Consider the following 20,497-nt stretch of genomic DNA (forward strand, 5'->3'; position numbering starts at 1 on the left):
AAGATGCAGCTATTAAGTAAATCTCAAAAAAGCAATAGCCCTTTACAAATGAAATGATAGACTTGCTTCAGAACTAGTTGTACTGTCATGTGTGTGCAGCCTTGTAGGTTTCTTGGTATTCAAGAAACAGCATAGCTAGTTTGGCAAAGTGTAAGGTATTTTGTTTTCATTAAAATGAGAAAGCTGTACGCATAATATAAAATATTTTCTCCAGGTAGCATCTTCATTTAAATTTACCCTCCCTCCATTCCATTTTCTTTCATCTCTAATACTCTGAAAGCAAAATTGGCAAAGCATTTTTTTGTGCTCTTAATAATTTTTAATGACTAAAGTGATGTGTGTGGTAATAAAGTTAGTGATTGATTACACAGAAAACTGTAAAGCCTATGGTGAGAATTTTAATTAGGTTGTAAGTTCTGTTAATTGCTGCAGCATCAGTACTGTCTTTGGCCTACGTGCCTCAGGGTCTGCATATTGGAAATCGACGTACTTTCTGCTACATCTTTGTTAGTCTACATTGATTCTCAACCAGGGTGCCACAGCATCCTGGAGTGCTACGACATTCTTTTATGGGAACCATGCAGTTTTAGCAGTGTTAGGTGTGCAGATACTTGCACATGATTCACAAGATAAACCCAGAGATTTGAAATAGGAATCCATAATCTCAAAAACATTCTAAGTTGTTGTGGTCTCTCAGTTTGTTCCAACAGAAGAATTGTTCTGTTATTTTTCCATAGTCAAAAAAGACTGAAAATAAAGAACTGACATTTTCCCAGGGGTGCTTTGAGTCTTATAAGGAGGCTCTTTAATTTAAAAAGAGTGAGAACTACTGATTTAGAAACTGTAGAATATTTCCAGATTTCTTACCAGGCACCAGATTATCACCCTTAGTCAAACTGACTTGACTGGTAATAGATTAAGATTCAATTTCATGGAAAGGAATTGGATATACTGTATTTTGCAAGTCCTTTCAAATCAATGGAAGGCTTCTCACTGCTATTAGCAGACTTTGGATCAGACTTAAAGGCCTGGATCCTGTAAAAACTTAAAGGCACGCTTAACTTCCTTGTTTAACATAGAGTAACTCTACTGTTTTCAATGTAGACTTGTAGTGCAGTCAATTAAGCATATGAGGATTTTTTTTTGTAGGATAAGGCTTCTGTAATTAAATCATGTAAAATTTCAGAAAACCTAGAAAATTGTAGTCATTCAGAGTGTTGTACTTTGTGTGATTGTGTTTCCTTCCCAGAAGGATTTTGATTTTGTTTTGTATAAATGGACATTATGGTACGTGGCTTCTCTTTCTGTTCTGCTTTTCTTCATATCACGTCACATTATTCTTGATTCACTCTTGAATTACATTAAAACATTAACATACCCAGGATTAGGATCATTAGACAAACTTACTAAATTTTGCTATAAAAAATGTAAGTTAATATTTTCTCAGTAATATATAAAGTTCTTCTGGTAAATAGAGCTAGACTGGAAGTGGAGATTGAATAAAGTATAGAGTACAGATTAAAACAAGATAGAGAAAAAATGTTAGATGCAATTCCTGTTATGTTTAATCTAAAAATATCTAAGGTAGAAAACTATTTCATCTGCTGTCTTGCTCTGTGAACTAAATACTCATTATTTAAACCACAAAGAGAGAATATCCGTGTGTTTCACAAGGTAGGATATTCTCAATTAATACTTATTGCAGGTGCTTTGGCAGGAGTTGGCTCCTTTTAGTGCTTTTATATGCACTTGAGGAATACACTAATCAATGCAACCTCATAATCTTTTAAGTCTTGTTCAATTATATGTTAGGCCTAAAGGCAAGCTTTATTGATGTAAATAAGCCTTAATAAACTAGCTGCTTTTGTTTCTAATACTTTTCATTTTTTTAAAGAGAGAAAAGTTACCTCCTGGTAAATTTTTTTCCAGTTCAGATAAACAGTTCAGTTTTTTGAGCCCACACAAGAAATGGGAGAAACAATACTGGTGGTAACTTTTTAAGCCTTGTATGACCCTTTTTTTTAGCATTATGTATCTGTAACCTCAGGTAATGCTTCTAGATTTTGCATATAAATTATTTTATATCAACACTTAGTATGTGTTGGAGGAAGCTTGGGTTTGATTAATGAGAGTCAGTAGACAGGAATGGTGTTAATGATACTGAGTTAATGGTCAGTCCTTACATATTTGTTCTGTATCCTAAACAATCAGCTTCAGCCAGCTTTAAGAAGAAAAAAAAAAAGCGTAAATGAGTTTTACCGGGAGCTGCAGTCCTGTTGGATGATGAATGTGGCCCATACATCACATGACAGTTGTGGTTTTCATGTATGTTGAGTCATATCTGTACATTTCAGCCTTCAGCCTTTGACAATTTGTGTGATTTTTTTTGTTCTACCTTTCCACCTCCATATTAAGCAATTGTAATCTTAAAAATTAAAATAATTCTGTTCATGACAAAAGACAGAATAAAAAGAGATACCTGCAGCTCTCTCATACTCCTTGGGCACATCTACACATGTGCTTTATGTGTCACTGTTTACACATGTGACGCTATTAGGCTACGGTTAACAAAGTAATTCTGCTGTAGGATAGCACTGCCCAACACATGTACTATCTATCCTGTGGCAGAGTTATTTAATACATTGGAACATGTGTGGACAATGACCAGGGTTGGCTGTGGCCCAAGGGCACTATAGTGTGGGGGCTGTCTGTCAGCTAGCTCCACACTGTAGCACCCTCATGCCCCAGCCAGCCCCTTGGCAGCACGTTGAGTTGGGGTGGTGCAGCTCTGGGCTGGCAGGCTGACTCCCTGGATCCCATTCCAGCCGGGGCTGTGCTGCCGTGGCTCAACATGCTTCAGTCCTAGGTACACGTAAATACTGCACCCAGGAGCAATAAATTCCAGTGTGAACTGTACTGGAGTTTATTCAGGTGCATGAACAGTATGTGTAGATGCACTCTGTCACCTTTTTTGACCTTATGAAAGAGACATTTTTAGGGGCAAGGTAGGAAGTTAACGAACTCCAGTAGAATTTTGCTTGAACTTGTTTCCATTTGGTCATCAAATGAACAGTGATAAAACTAATAAAGCTTTGGCTATCTGTAAGTAATTTGCTTTTGTTTGTACTGTATGCTGCATTTCAGTAACAAAAAAGGGTTTTAAGAAACAACATGAATAACACACAGTTAAGGAATCTTTATAATATAATTAATATTTTAAAAGACATTGGGCTCAGAGGTGCTGCATTATCAGCTAATACCCTGAAATTACTTCAAAATTATGTCCATTTATCTAGGTTGGCACTTTCTCAGCATGTGGATTTTAATCTTTTAATTACCAATTTCCTCCTTGTGGGCAGTAAAAAAATCTGTCAGGTTTTTAAAAAAATAGTTTTCTCACAGTTATTTTACTAGGGACACCTTAGGTTATTAAAATGAGAAGAACTTAAAAAAAAATTCAGCTACTATAATTTTTTCCCCTGTTCACCCCTTGCTTGGAAAATAGAAATAGAGTATTCAATTTCACTTGGCTTATTAGGTCATTATGCTGCTGGGGAATTTTTAGCTGATTTAAGAAAAACTATTTTTACTGGATTGAAAAAAACAGAAATAAAGGGACATCTAGTACCTTTCATAGAGGCTTATTTTCATAATAAGTACTTTTTGGGCCAATATTTTAAACAAAGTAACTTTATAAAATTTCTTATTCAATCTGGTTCTTTATCATAGCACTGGTACTTAAGTTGCAAGGGTTTTATCCTGCTCCCTTTTGAGTCAATGGAAAAACGCTTATTAGCTTCAGTGATACCATATCAAGCCTTTATTTATCCACCTGATTCAGTAATACTTGGTGATATGAAAAATGATGTAAATCAGACTCTCACATTCAGGGTCTCTCAGATCTACGTTTATTCATGCAATCAGTGTGTAAGGAAAGCTAAATTGATAACACTTGTAGTCCAACATATGCTGGAAAAAGGTGTAAGGTAATGTGACTTATTTTAGAATCATCTGACATTCGCCTATTGACTGTATGTGTATGTGTACTTATGCTACTCCTACTTCAATGCAAATTATATTAGTTGAATCAGTGTAAACAAATCTATTTTTATGATATTCATTTGTTTTACCTAGTTTATTGTATCTATATACCTCCTTCCCCAACAAAATAAAAGGGAAACTGGAGCATCAACATAAAACAGAAACACCCTAACCAGTATCTCAGCCTAGCTTCATTTGCTAAATGTCTGCCCCAATAGTAAGGTTTTACAGCACTTTTGAAAGATGCCCAGATTTGGTCTATCGTTGACCTCAAGAGGGAGGACATTCCACAGCTGAAGAATGACTGCTGACAATGACCTTCCATATGGTTTCCCCAAGCAGACATGATGTATTGGTGGTATTTTCAGGAGGTTGCTCTTGGCTAACCTTACAGATTGTGATGGAGCATCTTCTCATCTAAGGGAGAAGGCAGTCACTTAGGTATATAGGGTCTAGACTGTTGGCCATATAGGTCAAAGCCATTACCTTGAATTGCATCAGTAAAGGTACTGGGAGCCAATGCAAATTCTGGAGCACTTGAATTATGTGCTTCTGGCACCCCATTGCTGCCAGAAGCAGAGTCACCACGTTCTACACAAGCTGCAGCTTCTGCATGGTTTTCAAGGGCAGCTCCACACAGAGTGCATTGTAGTAGCCCAACCTTGAGGTTAAAAAGGTGGGCCACATCTGAATCTGAAAGTAAGGGCTATAGCTTTCTTACTAGATGGTGTTGGTCAAAGGCATTCCTAGTCGCTGCTGCCACCTGAAGATCCAGATACAGCAGAGGATCCAGGATCACCCCAGGTTTGTGAACTTGAGTGACAAGAGCCAGATCAGTGATAGGTGTCCCAAGACCCTAAGTCATGTGGTCTGCTCATTACCCTTATCTCCACCATAGCTTCATTTTTAGTTGGTTCAACTGCATCCAGTCCCTAACTGCAGACAGGCAGGGGGTAAGGACTAAATCAGCATGGCCTGGGGCAGATGAGAAGAAAGAGAGGCAGAAGTGGGTGTCATAAGTATACTGATGGCACTGCTCTCCTACTCTTGCAGCAGCCTTATATGCACATCTAGTATACAGAGCTGGACATGCACCTGATAGACACATCTATATCTAGTTATACTGGTGAAAATCAGTGTAGTTACCCCAATATACCTCATACAATAGAGATAAGCCCTTCAACTCCATTTAAGACTGTGGGCAACATTTAGTACTTCTTGAGAAATAGTGGGAGGAGAGGTAAGGTTATTGCCTGGAAAACCTGAGAGTGCCAGTAAGCCTAAGGAATCTGTGCTGGCCTAATGTATGTGTTGAGGTGGGGTAGCAAAAGATGTAAATTGTATCAGTAAGACCCCCTCTGGACTTCCTAAGACACTAGGCCAGATTTAAAGGAGAGTCTTTGTATGCACTGGAACATGAAAGCATTGAAAATAGAATTAGTTGTGCATCTCTTCCCTTCTTTTATCTTAAACTGTGGCTGTAACTAGGAAATCCGTGGTTACACAGTAGGTATGTATCTGGGAGGCATTGCCACTAGCTGGGATTAGAATTACATAAATTGGATATAACATTCTGATCCTATTAGAGTTTTTATGTTCTCTTTAATTTAAATAAATTTTTAAAATGATGCATAATGTATCCCCCCTGGGACTTCTGCAAGTGATGCATCCCATATTTGATGATTAAACAACATCAAGGAATCCTTATATTTTAACAGATCCAATTATTTGGAGTTTCAAATGCATGTATTGTTTCTCAGAATCCGGAAAAAGAACTGAAAGTACAATGTGATTTTCCTCAAGCATTATATATCCATCTTGTGATATTATCAACACATATCAAAGATCTTTATCTTCCCTTTTTTTACAGTGAAAAAGGTTGTATAGAAACATGACAGCTCACTAAACACATTAAAATGCTAGTTAACTAAGTTTTATTTTAGTAACACCTGTGTTTAAGTGGAAGAGATCTGCTTAAACCCTATTTTGTCCTGACCCTCTACCAGCTGTTGAATCTCACCCAAGATGAATGCCATTTACCAATTTTGAACCAGTCAGCACATTTTATTAGTTCTACTAGGACATTTTTATTTTTATTGATTATTTATTAGCTTCCTTACTAGAAGGTCATGGGGTTCAAATTACACAAGATGTTTTAGGCTCATATTACGGTAATGTAGTAATAGGTAGATTCTGTGTTTTTATTCCATTATATTGTCATTCTAAGACAACACGAAACAGCTGTAAAAAGGAAGCTCAATAAATTAATACAGTGTACCTCTTTAAGACTTGATTCAAATTCATTTGAGGGATAGTTTAAAATTAAAGTTTTCTTGCTAGATGAAACAAGCATTTTATGGGGATGAGGTGTTAATTGTCATGAAAAACTTGGTATTGATGTGTTGATAATATCACAAGATGGGTATATGATGCTTAAGAAAGATCACACTGGTACCTGGCATAGTGGAAGATTACCAAAACTTAGAAAGGTTCTTTACCAGGAATCCTTTACAAAGGAGAAACAAATAAGTATAGGCACCATCTTTTTGCCTTTGAACAGAGTAAGTGAGTTTCAGCTCAGAACTGATGATCAGAGAATTACTAGAGTGGAACAGAAATGTACATCTTTTAAAATCAATTTTATTGAAATGTTTTGGTTCAGTGTATGATAGGAATGTCACACTGTCTGTAAATTTACACTGCATTAAAATAGCTGGTGTGGTCTGTGTAAGCTGATATTCCATCTCAAGCACTTGCTAAATGGATGCAATTCTACTTCTGAGCTAACTAGTATTACCTCATTTAGTTGAGAACAACGTGTTCAATAAGTTTCTCATCTACATTTGTGGGGGTGGGGTGGGGGCAGGACGTGGAAAGGGGACATACCTATTTTGATGAAATAAGATAATAAAAATGCATGCTAAACTCTGAGTCACATCCTTGACATCGTTAAAGTGACACTGATGTTGTTGGCCCAACATTTTGTATAGTGTAACCCTGTTAGAACATCATAACACCAAAAGCACTCAAATAGCACAAGAACCTTTTCTCCAACAACTCAGCCCTCCAAAACTGGGGTTTGTCTTTCAAATGGGGAAGTGATATTTTTTTCTTTGCTGGAATAGAAGCACAGAGGTATAGAAGTATGGAGACATTGTGCTGTAGTGGCTGCCAAAATAGCTGCTGCTTCTCTCTGGGTCAGTGTTAATTCTCACAGCTGCTGTTGAATTGGCAGTACCCGAATTGGCTGTGCCGCCAAAAGCTGATGCCAATATGACAGTGGCTGTGAAAGGGTTAATACTGTAGCTTTTGCCAGTAAGCTGGCTGAGGGCAAGTGAGCTGCTGCCTGCAGTTCGCTCCATGCATGGTTCTGGAGAAATCTTTTTTTTTCTACATTCCAACTTTCCAAAAACAAGATGTGGGTCTTATTTGGGGTCCTGTGGCATGCAAGAAAATACACTCTGTGTGTGTGTGTGTGTGTGTGTGTGTGTGTGTGTGTTTGTGAGAGAGAGAGAGAGAGAGAAAGTTCTTATGAAAACAACGTGTTATGGAAGATAAGAATTTCTGTCCCGGATTAGAAAAGTAGTTAATGCAGTGCCCCATCCTGTGTCTGGTAATGGTTGTTGCCAGCTTCTTCAGAAAAAGCAGCTTTGAACTTGGTAGTTAACTTTATGCCTGAAAAAATTTCCTTGTCACCCCAAATATATTAAAATTGGCTTATGCTCTAGAGCTCTTTTCTTCCCTCTTTCTGTTTTCTGTGTGGAAAGAGTTAATTAAGCAAGAATTATTTCTGAATGTAATGCTGAATCAGTTGATGATAAGGGCAGTCATATCTGTGTTGGTATGAGGTTAAGTTATGTTTAAAAGATGAAGTATCTGTGCCAATTATAGCTCCATTCAAAAACATGGCAAACAAGTCAGTGTTCGATAAATCAAGACAGGTAACAGAGAGAGAAACACGAGTGTATGTCCAGTTTTGGTCACAAAAGAGAATATGCAAAACAAGTTGCTTTTTACTTAACACATAAGCAGTGTGTGAAGAGGTATGTCTCCAATCAATGACTTCGATAACAACTATTATTTTTATTGCTTTTGCTCCTGTTAGCAGTATATATTGTTTATAGAAGCAGTACAGTCAGTTAACAGTCAAACTAGTGTGCTACCAATTGAATTGGAAACTGGGTTCCAAAAGCAACATGTTTTGAGGTGGTTGGTGTTAAATCCTAAAGTCTGAAGAGTTTAGGTTATATTTACAGTGCAGATAGTTAAAAGAAACAACCTATACCTGAATTAAATTTGTTTTGGAAGTCATTAAGACAAAATGAACATGGCTGTATCTGTGCCAGTTTTGCAGAGCTAGTATTCTGGGCTCAAGCAGCACACTAAGCATTTATAAATAGTATTGTAAACACCAGAAGATAACATTAATAGTAAAGACTATAAAGTATCCTTGACAGAATCATTAAGTTGACTTTTAATGCACTGTGAAAGGTACTGATTAATTCTGAAGCATAAAACTTTAGACAATCATAAATAACATTCTTCAAATTCATACCTGAATTAAAAATTTACCAGTACACTTTAGAAAGAGAAGTAGACAAGTGTCTAATTGAGATAAATTTAATAGAGGTTCATTTTATTATTTTAATAGAGGTGGTATGCAAATTGGTCGATCCTGAAGAATCTCTGACTTACCAAGATTTGTATAAACTGTTATGCTTGAGTGATTGGAAAATGGTTTATACACAGAACTAGGGGAAAGCTGTAGTGCTCCATAAAAGAATATATTCTTGAACTGAAAGGCATGATTGTGAGTTGAACAGAATGGTATATACAGCTAAAAAGAAAAATTGTAGTAATAGTATAATCCATGTATAAGTAAGTTTTGTTTAAAAGCAATCTCTGCATCTGACAAGTGAACATGTTTTAACATAATGGATACTGAATAGAGGAATGACTGACTCACTACAACTTCACAGCTGCAGATGTATCATGTTTTGTTGCATTAGGTAACTCCAGAATCACTAAATTTGATTTTGGTTATGTGACTGGGTATACACTAGAGAGCAGAATTTATCCCATGAAATATTTACATCATTAGCAAGGTCAGGGGTAGCCACCCTGCAGCATGGCACAAGTGACACAGGCACCCTCTGTGTGTGGCACACAGCAGATCAGGGAGGGGACAGGCAGCACAGTACTAGATTGGGCAGGAAGCAGAAAGAAGAGCAGCAGATTGGTTAGGGGAAGGGGATTGGATTGGCACTCAGTGAGGGTTTGGGGATAATTTCTGGCAGGCTTGCCAAAAAGGTTGGCCCCCCCACTGACCTAGATCATGTACTGATGAATCACATGCAGGTCCTGTCTGGATATTGATAGCTTTCTATATAGTCTTTTTCTTCTATATTTTACAGTGGAATGATTTAGCAAAGCATGGGATCTTCATGTTTGGACAGGTGGGAAGAGGTAGGGTAGGGTGAGACCAGATAAGTTAAAAATAGTCACAGGAGAGATTTCCTGTGGAGTGTGTTTCATGCTATGGACTTTAATTTGCAGTGTGAAGAGTTAGGAGTTTTACAGTTAAAGAATGGGGTGTTGGTAAAGGACGGCGGGCTCTTGGTAGCAGTAACCCTGATTTTTGTTGGCTCTCAGATCCATAGAGGTCTGTAGGAAATAGTGTGCACTATGCTCTATGACAAAACTTTGTCCTTTCTTGTTTTCTGTTCCTACTTCTTGCTTGGGGATTTTTTGCCCACAGGATTCATGTGGCCCTGTGTTTACTCATCTCAGGCTTCTCAGCTTTCTAGATTTGTCTTTGATAATGAGGCTATTTGACAAAAATGTATTTTGAAAATGAGTCAATCGCTGTTTAGAGTGATCTCCCCTTTTGTACTGACAGCCAAATGGGTGCAGTCATTCTTTCACTGGGGAAAGAAAAATTATTCCAGTAAGTGACCTTAGCAATGAAGCATGGTGGTTTCCCTGCCTCTGCAGACTCTAATCTACCCTGTATAAAAGGCACATCGAGAACTCCCCATAGTAGGAAGGTACTGTGAGGCTGATGGTTCACAGAAGTGTGTTGTTCCACATCTAAAAATAAGGTGCAAGAAAATAAGGGTTTATAAGTCGTAGGTACACTTGAAAGATTAGAGGGGTAGTGAGGGATCTGAAGGAAGTGTGCTGGAATATTGAATTGTCATCCCCTCCATATATATCATAAGTTGTCTGTTTTAGGATCTCTTCCAGCTATTGCTAGGGAAACATCTATACCAGTTTTAAGGCTTTTGGTAAAGGGCCATCCACAGTGCATTTGATATGAAGTTGTTGATGTTTATTCTAGGCATGCTCTATCAAAGGTGCCATCCAAAACATTAATATAGGTATTTGTCTTTTTTTTGTTGTTTTTGAAAAGAATTCATACTGTGCTGTACCTAGAGACATCCTTCCAATCTGTCTTTGTACTTCCGATTGATGAATACAAACATTCATTAGACAGCATATGTGCTTTAGAGGGCTGTTGATCCATGCTTTGCCTGCCTTCTGTTGTTGACATAGTTCAGAAGTTAAGTGACAACCTGTTTTCAAAGTGATGAAGCAGTTGAAGTTCATGACCTGAAAGGTAATTGTCTCTGATGGGCTTTCTTATTAGTGCACAGGCATATGAATAACCTATGTTTTAATTTCTTAACTGCTTTCTGTGCACTTCAATTAGGAAAAGCAAAACACATTGTTCTGTACTTATTTTTAAATTTTATTCATCAATAAGACCAATATTTTATAATTAAGTATGTATGAAAAGAATTTTACCGTTTTGTCATTGTTTTGATTTTTTTAAACGCTGAATACACATAGCGTTGGATCAAGGCACATACAAGACTAGCCAAAGGGCGTACAATGCACTTTGGTTTTTTGTTGAAAAAAAATGAATGATTATGGCAACAAAAATAGTGGCTTGGGTTTTAAACATTAAATAGCTCGCAATTCCATAGGAAGCCAGAAAGAGAATGTTACCTTACATTTTTTAATGAAATTTCTGAAAAAATTGTGACAGTAATGGGCAGTATTCCTGACTGTAGTTAAAGCATATTTAAAATAGAGTGGTATATTATATTTAATTATATGTTTTAGAAGTAACTATATTTCTGTATTCAGCAAACGTACAATTATCCATTTATGCTTGTGACTCTGAATTGGCTAAGGCTTTACTTACTTTCAATGGTTTCCTGTTAGCCTTGTTCATTTTTTATTCTTCCTCATGACTGGAATTATTAACACATTTTCTGTTGCAGTGCAGCTTCTAAATTTACCTTTTTTCCCCCATCCCCAAATGCTTATTATCACCCATTATCATTTTCCTCAGATAAATAGACTAATTTTGGTACCAGAAGCTAAACCTATCCTTGGTTTTGCAGTGCTTGATGAATTCTTGAAGCCACTTTATGAGTTTTATTAACTTCTAGGCCTCAAAATTGTTTTTAAGACAGCAGCTTTAGTCTCATGCATATGATCAATTTGTGTATAAAATAAATTCTGATTTCACTGTTGTTGAATGGATATATCCAGACAGCTGATATTGCCCATTACTACGCACATTTTTGTTTATTGAGTGTTGTTGTGGTTTACAGATTTAATAGTCCCAACATCGTATGTAGTTCTGTGAATTTTTGCAGTCGCTTTTTAATCTCGTCAATCTGCCAGGTTTAACATTTTATTAATACCAAAGTGAAAAATGGCCTGTGCTTATACTTACAAGGATCTCGAATGCAAAGTCCTGATTGTTCAACACAGCAAGAAAATTCACTTTCACAGTCAACAAGTCATCTTACTCAGTAGAACACAAAAGTTAAATGGTCTGTAACTTCAATATTAGCAAGGAAAATACAGTACAAATTACTAAAAAATACTAAAATATAGAATTGTGGTCAGGTATCCCCACTACATTAATCGCAGCAGTAGCCTGAAATTTGAAACTTTTAATAAAAAGTTCTTAAATATAAATTATATGGCAAATGTACAGTACATTGCTTTGTCAGTCTTTTAATCCAGTGTTTTGCAGTAGAACAGCAACCTTTAAAGTCATTCATTTCTTGTTAGAAAAACAAACCAAAGTCCATCATTTCCTTCTGTATCATGAATGGGAATGATCTGAGTCTGGAATACCACTGTCTCTGTAGCTTCTGTTACTACTGCTTTCACTGTGGTTATTTTTATATAGATTCATTCCATTAGGTGGGAAAATGGTATGTATTACAAATTCCTCCTTGGACACTTGGTCATTATTTATTGGTATCATTTGAAAAGAAGTCTCCCTGATTTCTAGGATGGAGTTGTCCTTCTTAGTTCCAGCTTCAGCATAGTCATCTTTTCTCCTCCGTCCCTTGCTGTATGCACAGTTCCGTGAGAACAAGGATCCGTTTCTGTGAACATACCAGCACACTAAAGCAAGCAAGGCTATAGCTACTAGTGCCACTGCACCCCCTATGATGGCAGCCAAAGGTAAATTAGAGTTTTTGTAAGGTTCTTTCTCCTGCTCTCGGTTTAGGGTTGTTGTGGGATTGTACATTTTATGGGGTTCTGTCTGAGTCTCTATACAAACAGGGGTTTCATCGGAGAGATAGCGGTTACTGGTTTCCATGGGAACCATACATACACGGTATGGTGATTCTGGCTCGAGGGCTGTCAGTAAATAGTCATTCCTGTCTCCTGTTACTATTGTTTCAGTTATAGATCCAAAGGCAGGGCTGTGACCCATCTTCAGCCAACTCAGTCTCAAAGCAGTCATTGGTAGTGCAACTTTCCAAGAAATATGAATCGTTTCGGTGCTTACAGATTTCACATAAATTGTAATGATTTTGCGTACTGGACTTGCTGTGGTCCTGTAGTTTTTGTTCAAATTAGGAGTCTTTATGTCTGGTTGTTTGGTCACAGAAACTGGCCAGTGTCCTTGGGCGGGGTATAACGTGTTTGGTACTGCAGTAGTTATTTGGATGGTGCTGACAATACCCTCATCCTTACAATCAAATAGTTCTGCATTGAGGTCCTTGATAGCCATTCCGCGCACTTTCTCTGGTGCTTGACACATCAGTCCACGTACATTAACTTTTAAAGGCAATGACTGCAGCCAGTCACGTACCCATTTCATTTTGCACCCACAGTGCCAAGGGTTGTTACGAAGAAACAATTGAGTGATGTTGTCCAGGTCATCAAAGACACCCTGAGGTAAATTGCTGAGATTATTATTGGACATATCTAGTCTGTACAATTGCCTTAAATAAGAGAAAGCATTGGGTGGTACACGATTTATATGATTTTCTTGGAGATAAAGCTTTCTTAGGTTTGTGCCTGGCAAATTTACCGGTGCAGCTGTAAGGGAATTGCGGACCAATGACAGTTCTGTTAGATTGACTAGATTCATGAAGACCTTGTCTCCTAATCCATGATTGTTTAAAAGATTTCCGTCTAAAACAAGACGTTTTAGATTTGTAAGATCTTGAAGGGAGAGCTCTGAAATTGTGGAAATGCGATTATCATCCAAGCGTAGCTCTTCTATCGTTTTAGGCAAACCCCAGGGAATGGTGCTAAGGTGATTTCGAGAAAGAAAAAGCAGTCGGAGATAGATATTATCCCGGAATGCTCCATCTTCAATGCTCACAGCAGAAACTGAATTATCATCCAAATGCAATTCTTCCAGATATGGAATTTGTGAAAGTGAATCATAAGTAATAGTCCTTATATTATTTTCCTGCAAATGTAGTTCTTTAACATACTTAGGAAGGTTGGTAGGGAATTCATCTAAACTATTGTGATATAAGTATATTCTTTCTACCCTAAGCAAGTTTTTCAGTTCTGAAGGAATCCCCACATTATTTATTTGATTATTCTGAAGGTACAGAGTGGTAGCATCCTCTGGAATTCCTGTAGGGATAGATGTCAAATCACGATCATTACAGTAAATGAACCCTGCATCACAGCGACACACTGAAGGGCATGGTTTAGCGCTGACAGAATGAGGCGCCATTTTAAGCAATAGCCCTATTTTAGTCCAAATTAGGAAGAAGTTCCAAGTTATACCAATCATGGTCAGGAATGATGAGATTTGCACGCAGTTTAGTCTTCTGGTCTTCAACAACCTAAAAAACAGAATAATAGTATCCAGATTATTGGTCAAGAAACTAAAATGAATTACACTTTTCAAACTGCAGAAGATATGACGTGTGTATTATTGTAAACCTGAGAATATTAGGTTAATGATTTAAGTTCTTTACAACAGGATTTCTACTTTGTATGGCTTGGAAGTTGTTTTGTATAATAACTTTAAATCATCTGAGGGTTATTTGCATATTATTTTCTTAAGCAAAAATGTACCTTTTAAAGCAATATTAAAGAGTTTACAATTAATTCCAATTTAAGATGTTTAGTATTGTTTGGGGAGGGAGGGGAGCTGACTGGTGGGTCCCAATACAAGTATAATAGTTCAGCAGATGACCTAGCATCTTCAGTAAAAGGCCACAACTCAAACAAAAAGCAAGGACCAAAAAAGAGCCCCTTTTGCCTTAGACTGGTCAGCCCCATATTGTTGTAATCAAAGCGCAATGCAAATAAGTAATTTGTTATTCCTGTTGAGCTTGGGACTTTAAAAATATTTGGAATGGTCAAAAGTGAGAATAATCCAAGGAGCTGGTATGTAGCCTGGGAAAGATTTTCAGAGCTGCTAGAGCTATGCTTTTCCAGATGACTGGATGGAGTATTTCATTACATGCTTAATTTAATGTTTAAATATTTGTCATTCTTGAAAGTCTCCTTTCTAAGCATTATGCTAATAACAGACTATTTGTCAGGTTTACCCACATTTTCACATCTTGTTAATTTAAACTGCAGTGTAGAATATAAAAATAAACTCGTGACGTTGAAATTGGACCATGCATCAGTAGTGTTTGTTTGTACATTCAAATCACATAATTAGCATGTTTATAACTTCCAAGACAACATCATTCAATTATCATTGTAATTAGGGTACTGAAAATTTATAACATCACCTAGTTTTTATGAGATGTCAAGACCTTTTCTCTTGCAGGTTCATTTATTAATTGTGCATTGTTTTCTGCAGAATAACAGAAAAAAATAAATGAATATTGAGCCTACCTTATTTAAAGGTGTGAGTAAATTTTGTGCTTGAAGAAATCCAATAAACATAAATGTCTTTTTTCTCTGGAGAGTGACTTTTGAAGTTTTATGGTTTATTCCATATAGTTGTGTTTTTCTTGACTGTGTTTACTCAAGTGACTTTTCCTGGTAATGTATGTATGCTTCTTGTCTAGTTCCACTATGTTCAGTGAACAATCCAACCAAGGTTTATCATGGTACGTAAGCACACCAGGTTGTAGAGGGGAAAAGTTTCAGTTTCCTGGTTCTGTGCAGGAGTGAGACGTCTGCTTTTTTCTTCATATAAAGTCTATGCATGAGGAGCCTCTTTTGTTGGATTTAATGCCCTTAGCAGAAATTGTTCTCTTTGTAATTCTTAGGAACTCTTTTATGTGGGGTAGTAGTCTGGGATAGTAACTTTAGTTCCCCGTGATAGAAACTATTCATTATGCTGAGGCTTGAATGCTGATAGATTCTTCAGGAGGTTGAGAAAAGTTTTTATTTGCTGTCCCAAATTATCCAAGTATAAACTTTGTACAGTCGTTACATCCTGATAAAGCCATACCTCCTTGGAGATAACTGTTTCCAGCTTTTACTTAACACTTTTTTTTTCAAAATTTGTAATACAGAATTTTTTTCCTTGTGGTCCGTAATAACGAGTTATTTAAAGTAGAACTGATGACCTTCAGATGATTTTCTTCTAAAGAAACAGAAGAACACTGTTTTCATCCTAGAGAAGTCCTCTTCTAAAACTTCCTTTGAACTGTTAAAATACCCTGTGAAAATAAACAGATTGTTATAACAATGGGCACTAGCCACAAAGAGAAGCTGTACACTTCATTTTCTTTTATATAAACAGTTACATTTTATTATATTCATAACACATACATTGCTCCCTTAATATGTCAATAATTCAGTAAAATGTGTAGAGCTGCTAACAATCAGACACTCTGCTGTCTAATTTTACATGTGTTGTGTCTTCAATTTAGCAATCTCATTTTGTCAGTCTCAGTGCAATAGTAATTAAAGTCAGTTTTAATCAACAAAGCATAGAAAAATTATTTTTGTAAAAAGAAATGCATGCCCCTTTGGATTAAAAATGAGAAGTCCAGTCTTAGTGGAGGCTATGCAGGCTTTTACTGTCTGCTTTCATACTTGCTTTAGTGTGATCTTCCACTTTGCTTTAAACATAAAATAACAAAAATAACTGTGTGGCAATTAATGAATTAAAAGTAGAAAGGATGGGCCTATATACGCTGTGTTAATGTTTCACTTTAATCACAGACACAGTACTCTGAAGTATGTGGATTACCTGGCCACCTGCCTTAATTCAGCCTTCAAGGATGAGGACATCTCTGTGTATTACATAAATTGTACTAAAATATGTAGTGTTATTTTATTGCATGAAGTAGTTACTCAGATCAGCACTTCATAGTCCTGGTGTGCTCCAGTTTCTGACATGGTAGGGTATCAGGTAATAAGACCTGTTATATCTAAAGGAAAACTGCTGGGTTGACTGTTTAGATTTCTTAAATACAAGCATAAAATTTGAGTTTGGAGTGTTTTATTTCAGGAATTTGTATTTTACAGGGTTATCCAGTGAGATTCATAGTGTATGTCCTGTAAATGCACATAGGTAACATTTCTATGAAATGGAAATTCTTGACCCTACAATTAAAAAAAGCCATAACAGCAGTTTGCTTTCCCCTTATCAGTTGCATATATTCCAATAAGCTAAGCATCTTCAGAATTCAACTGTTCTAAGAAAACAGGAGCCTGAAGAATGGCTCTGTTATCCCTGATGAGAAAATTGTTAATATTTACAATAGTTAAGCATAGTAAAAATGAAATTAATTTTGTCTTTTGCAATTTGGAAGTGAAATGCTATGGACTGGATTCTGCTTTGCTACAGCAGTGTAAAACAGGAGCATATCCAGGCAGCAGTTACATTGGTATTAAACTATTGTAAATTAGATATTGATCTGTAACAGAGGTATGGGAGACCCTAATTCTATGTAAAAAAAAAAACCCCTTTGGAGTAAGATAAATGTCTACTAAGGGAAATTTTAAATGCTGTGTTCCTCCTTCTAGTTGTTCTCTTTCTAACCTATTTCAGTACTTCATGTTAATGGAAGTAGTGACTTAAATTAACAAATATGGTTACTCTAAGAATGGAAATATTTTTACTTTTACCTTAAATAATGCACTGTGTGTTAAAGGAAGTTCTAATACCTATTTACATCTTGGCATAATAGAATAGCCTATCATTTTTAGGACAGTTCTAACATATGCTACCCAATAAGCGTGAACTGCAACATAGCAACAAGTCAGAAACAATCTGTGAAATTAAATCATACTTTGTTTAGTATCTATGACCTACATGGCTGCTGTGTATGTGGAAATATTAGGTGATGCTGCCTAGAATCTATTCCTAAACCTTGTGATATAATATACTTCATTGTCTAATTTGTATAAAACTGACATTCTTGCCAAACTCAAAATTACAACAAAGGTCTGAGAGTAGATATTTTCTTGAAACATAATGTGCGGGGAGGAATATACTTGTAAAAAAACCCCAAAAACCCCAAACCCAAGCTTTTAGAATATGAAGAAACTAACTTTTGCCAATCCATTGATAAAAATGAGAGAAAATAGTTTACTAGAAGTTTTCATAACGAACATGGTGCTAAAAAGTGAACTGAAAAAATATGTATTTGATTAGTTTCTAAGTATGTATTCTGAGAAACAAAAACAGTTACAAATAGGTGGAGACAGAGAAGATAAATGTATTTGTTTTACCTTTTCAAATTTTAAACTGTTGCCTCTTTGCTCCATTTGATATGCAACCTTTCATTTATTGCCGCTATTGTATTAGTGGCAATGGAGGATTAAACTGAAAGCACTAAAGCTCATTAAGTTCTTGGAATTTTTTTATCCCTTCTCTCAAAATTACATCAAAACAAGAGAAAGAAAAATAAAAGCAGGTCTCTCTGGAGAAGAAGACACTGTTTCAAAAATGTGGATTAAGCTTTGCCCCCCCCCCCCCTTTCTTAAACTGAGAACAGTTTTCTTCAGGTTTTGATTGTGTTTGATATCTTGCACTTCCCTTTTATATCTCAGGCTATAGCTGAAAACAATGTTTTTGCATATCAAAGGCTGCAGTGATCTGTCTACAGAGAAGAAGGGAATCCTGCTGCCATGCTCAGACCTTCCTCCTCTTGAGCTGTCTCTACATATTCCCTGACATCAAGTCATTATAGCTGAGCCTGCAGGATAAAAAGAAAAATGACCCCCACTGGTACAGACACAGTGTCCAGGTTTCTACAACATCGAGTTGGGAGGCTTCATGGACCCATGGTTTTGAAAGAGGTCATTAATTTTGAACAAAACAGAAAAAAACCTTAAGGAAAAGAGGGAAAGTTGAAGTAAAGTCTCAATTTATGCATTAAGAAATATATTAATCTCTAAATTTCTTCAGTTAAAAAAATAAGAGGTGAACCACTGTGAACAGAAAGTTTTAAGTACGTTTACTTAATATGTTCATGGTCTTTCCTAAAATAATAATCCTTGTTAAAATATTTGGAAACACAATTTATTGCACATACGTTATACGGCTAATGATAACCGTACGTGTACTTATTCCAAAACTGAAGCTGTACTAGGGATGTAATTCTTGCACAGAAATGAGGACAGTCTTATTTTAAAATGTGTAAAATAAACTACCATATAAAGAAAAGATATATGGGATAAAACACGTGCATTATTTTACTCTAAGCAAAAAGTGTTAAACTATTTATAGTAACTTAGGAGGAGGCTGGAGCCTTTAGCCAAAAAAAAAAAAAGTTAAACAGATCTTCCCCTTCCCTCCACCCCCCCCCCATCCTTTGATAAAAGCTGCACAAAGTCAAGAATTGTTTTTAGTTCTTTTTAAGCTTGGCTTCATTTAGACTGCATCAGTTTCTTAACTAGTCAATATAATCTGCTTTCTATAGCAGGAATCTGGGTACCTGTGAAAGCTGATGGTTTGTTTCCAGTTACTGTCTAAAACAATTATTGAAAATTATGTCAAGCATTATTTTTAGGCTGTAAATGTACAGTTAATTTAGCTTTAAGAATTTAAATTTCAATATTTCAAACCATTTGAGTTCTTTGTTAATATGTCACTTACTATATAATACTGTATTTTTAAATGAATATGTCAGTATCTGGAATGGATGGGCATCAAAAGAAATGGTGTCTTTAATGTGTTTTAGATTTGTAAAAAAAAAATTGAATAATTGCCCATTGTGTATGTGATCAGTTTAGAACCTTTGGTCAAGTTACTGGATTACAGAGGTCACAATTGCTTAAAAAGGTCTATTAAGTTTTTAAATGTGCACAAAGTATTCAGCTGTATTTAAAACATAGTATATGTATTGTTTTCTTAAATGTGTTTTTCAGGGTTAGTTGATAGTGACAGCAAAATGCTTTCTAAGCACCCTGTCTAGGAGCTGAAATTACCACGATCATCATATTTCAGGAAGGTGCCCCATTCTTTTGTTTGACGCTAAGCAAGCAGAGGGACCTCTAAGTATCCTCCTGAGGGCCAAGGAATTTAAAATGGCTGTGGAGTATGTAGACTTAGTTTAAATTATTTCTCCTCTCATGCTGAATAAGAATTTCTTTTTGCTTATGCAAACTTTAATAGAAATATGCAATTTTTCCCCCCTCCTGAAGAACTTAAAAGCAGAACAATTCACTTTACTTGTTTCTGTATGTAAATCAAGTTGTTTTTAACGCTGACTTTAAGTGGATGCTGAGTAAAAGTGTGAAATTTTTGCATGCAGTGAAAGAGAAGCACAATTATTGTTCATTGAAGTGGATGTAAAATGATATTCCATTGTACAATTAATATTTTCTGAAAGGTTTTATGGCCAGTATTTTTGTTAGTTTTAATATGTCAAAATGAAACGAAGTTTCTGTAATCAGAAGTGAAAATTTGCTGCTGTTAGTCCAGAGTATTGTAGAAGTTCTGCTTATATGAAATGCATTCTGCTTCTGCTTTTCCTGTAGGAATGTTGCAGTTTGAATGTAAATTGTAAAACAGAAAAGATAGCACTTGAATAGTGTGGGGTTGGTTTTTCTGGGGGGATTAAGGGGAGGGAGGGGGTGTTGTATTCTTTGGGTTTAGCCAAGTATGGCCTTTAGGTTTTCTTTTCAAAGTTGCAGCTAAGGTAATTTACTTGCATAGAAAGTTAAAGAATAGAGAACAAATGCTGTCATTGTCTCAAAGTACATTTTTTCCCTGTCAAATTTAAGTGGAATTGTACCTGGT

General features: G+C 36.2%; 2 protein-coding genes across 2 annotated transcripts in view; one reads left to right on the plus strand and one right to left on the minus strand.

The window, feature by feature from the left end:
- MACROD2 (MACRO domain containing 2) overlaps positions 1-20,497 on the plus strand; it is a 1,470,564-nt gene that overhangs the window by 186,811 nt on the left and 1,263,256 nt on the right. The window lies entirely within an intron of this gene.
- On the minus strand, positions 10,780-15,955 carry FLRT3 (fibronectin leucine rich transmembrane protein 3). The gene is made up of 2 exons (XM_019549127.1): positions 15,184-15,955; positions 10,780-14,171 (listed from the first exon to the last, which is right to left on the minus strand). The coding sequence occupies exon 2, from the start codon at positions 14,117-14,119 to the stop codon at positions 12,170-12,172; it is 1,950 nt and encodes a 649-aa protein (XP_019404672.1). The 5' UTR covers positions 14,120-14,171; positions 15,184-15,955; the 3' UTR covers positions 10,780-12,169.

This window comes from Crocodylus porosus, unplaced genomic scaffold, assembly GCF_001723895.1.
Source record: "Crocodylus porosus isolate Cpor-Errol unplaced genomic scaffold, CroPor_comp1, whole genome shotgun sequence".
Taxonomy (NCBI): domain Eukaryota; kingdom Metazoa; phylum Chordata; order Crocodylia; family Crocodylidae; genus Crocodylus; species Crocodylus porosus.

Coding starts and splice junctions, on each gene's coding strand:
- FLRT3 (XM_019549127.1), bottom strand. CDS start 14,119: ATGATTGGTATAACTTGGAACTTCTTCCTAATTTGGACTAAAATAGGG.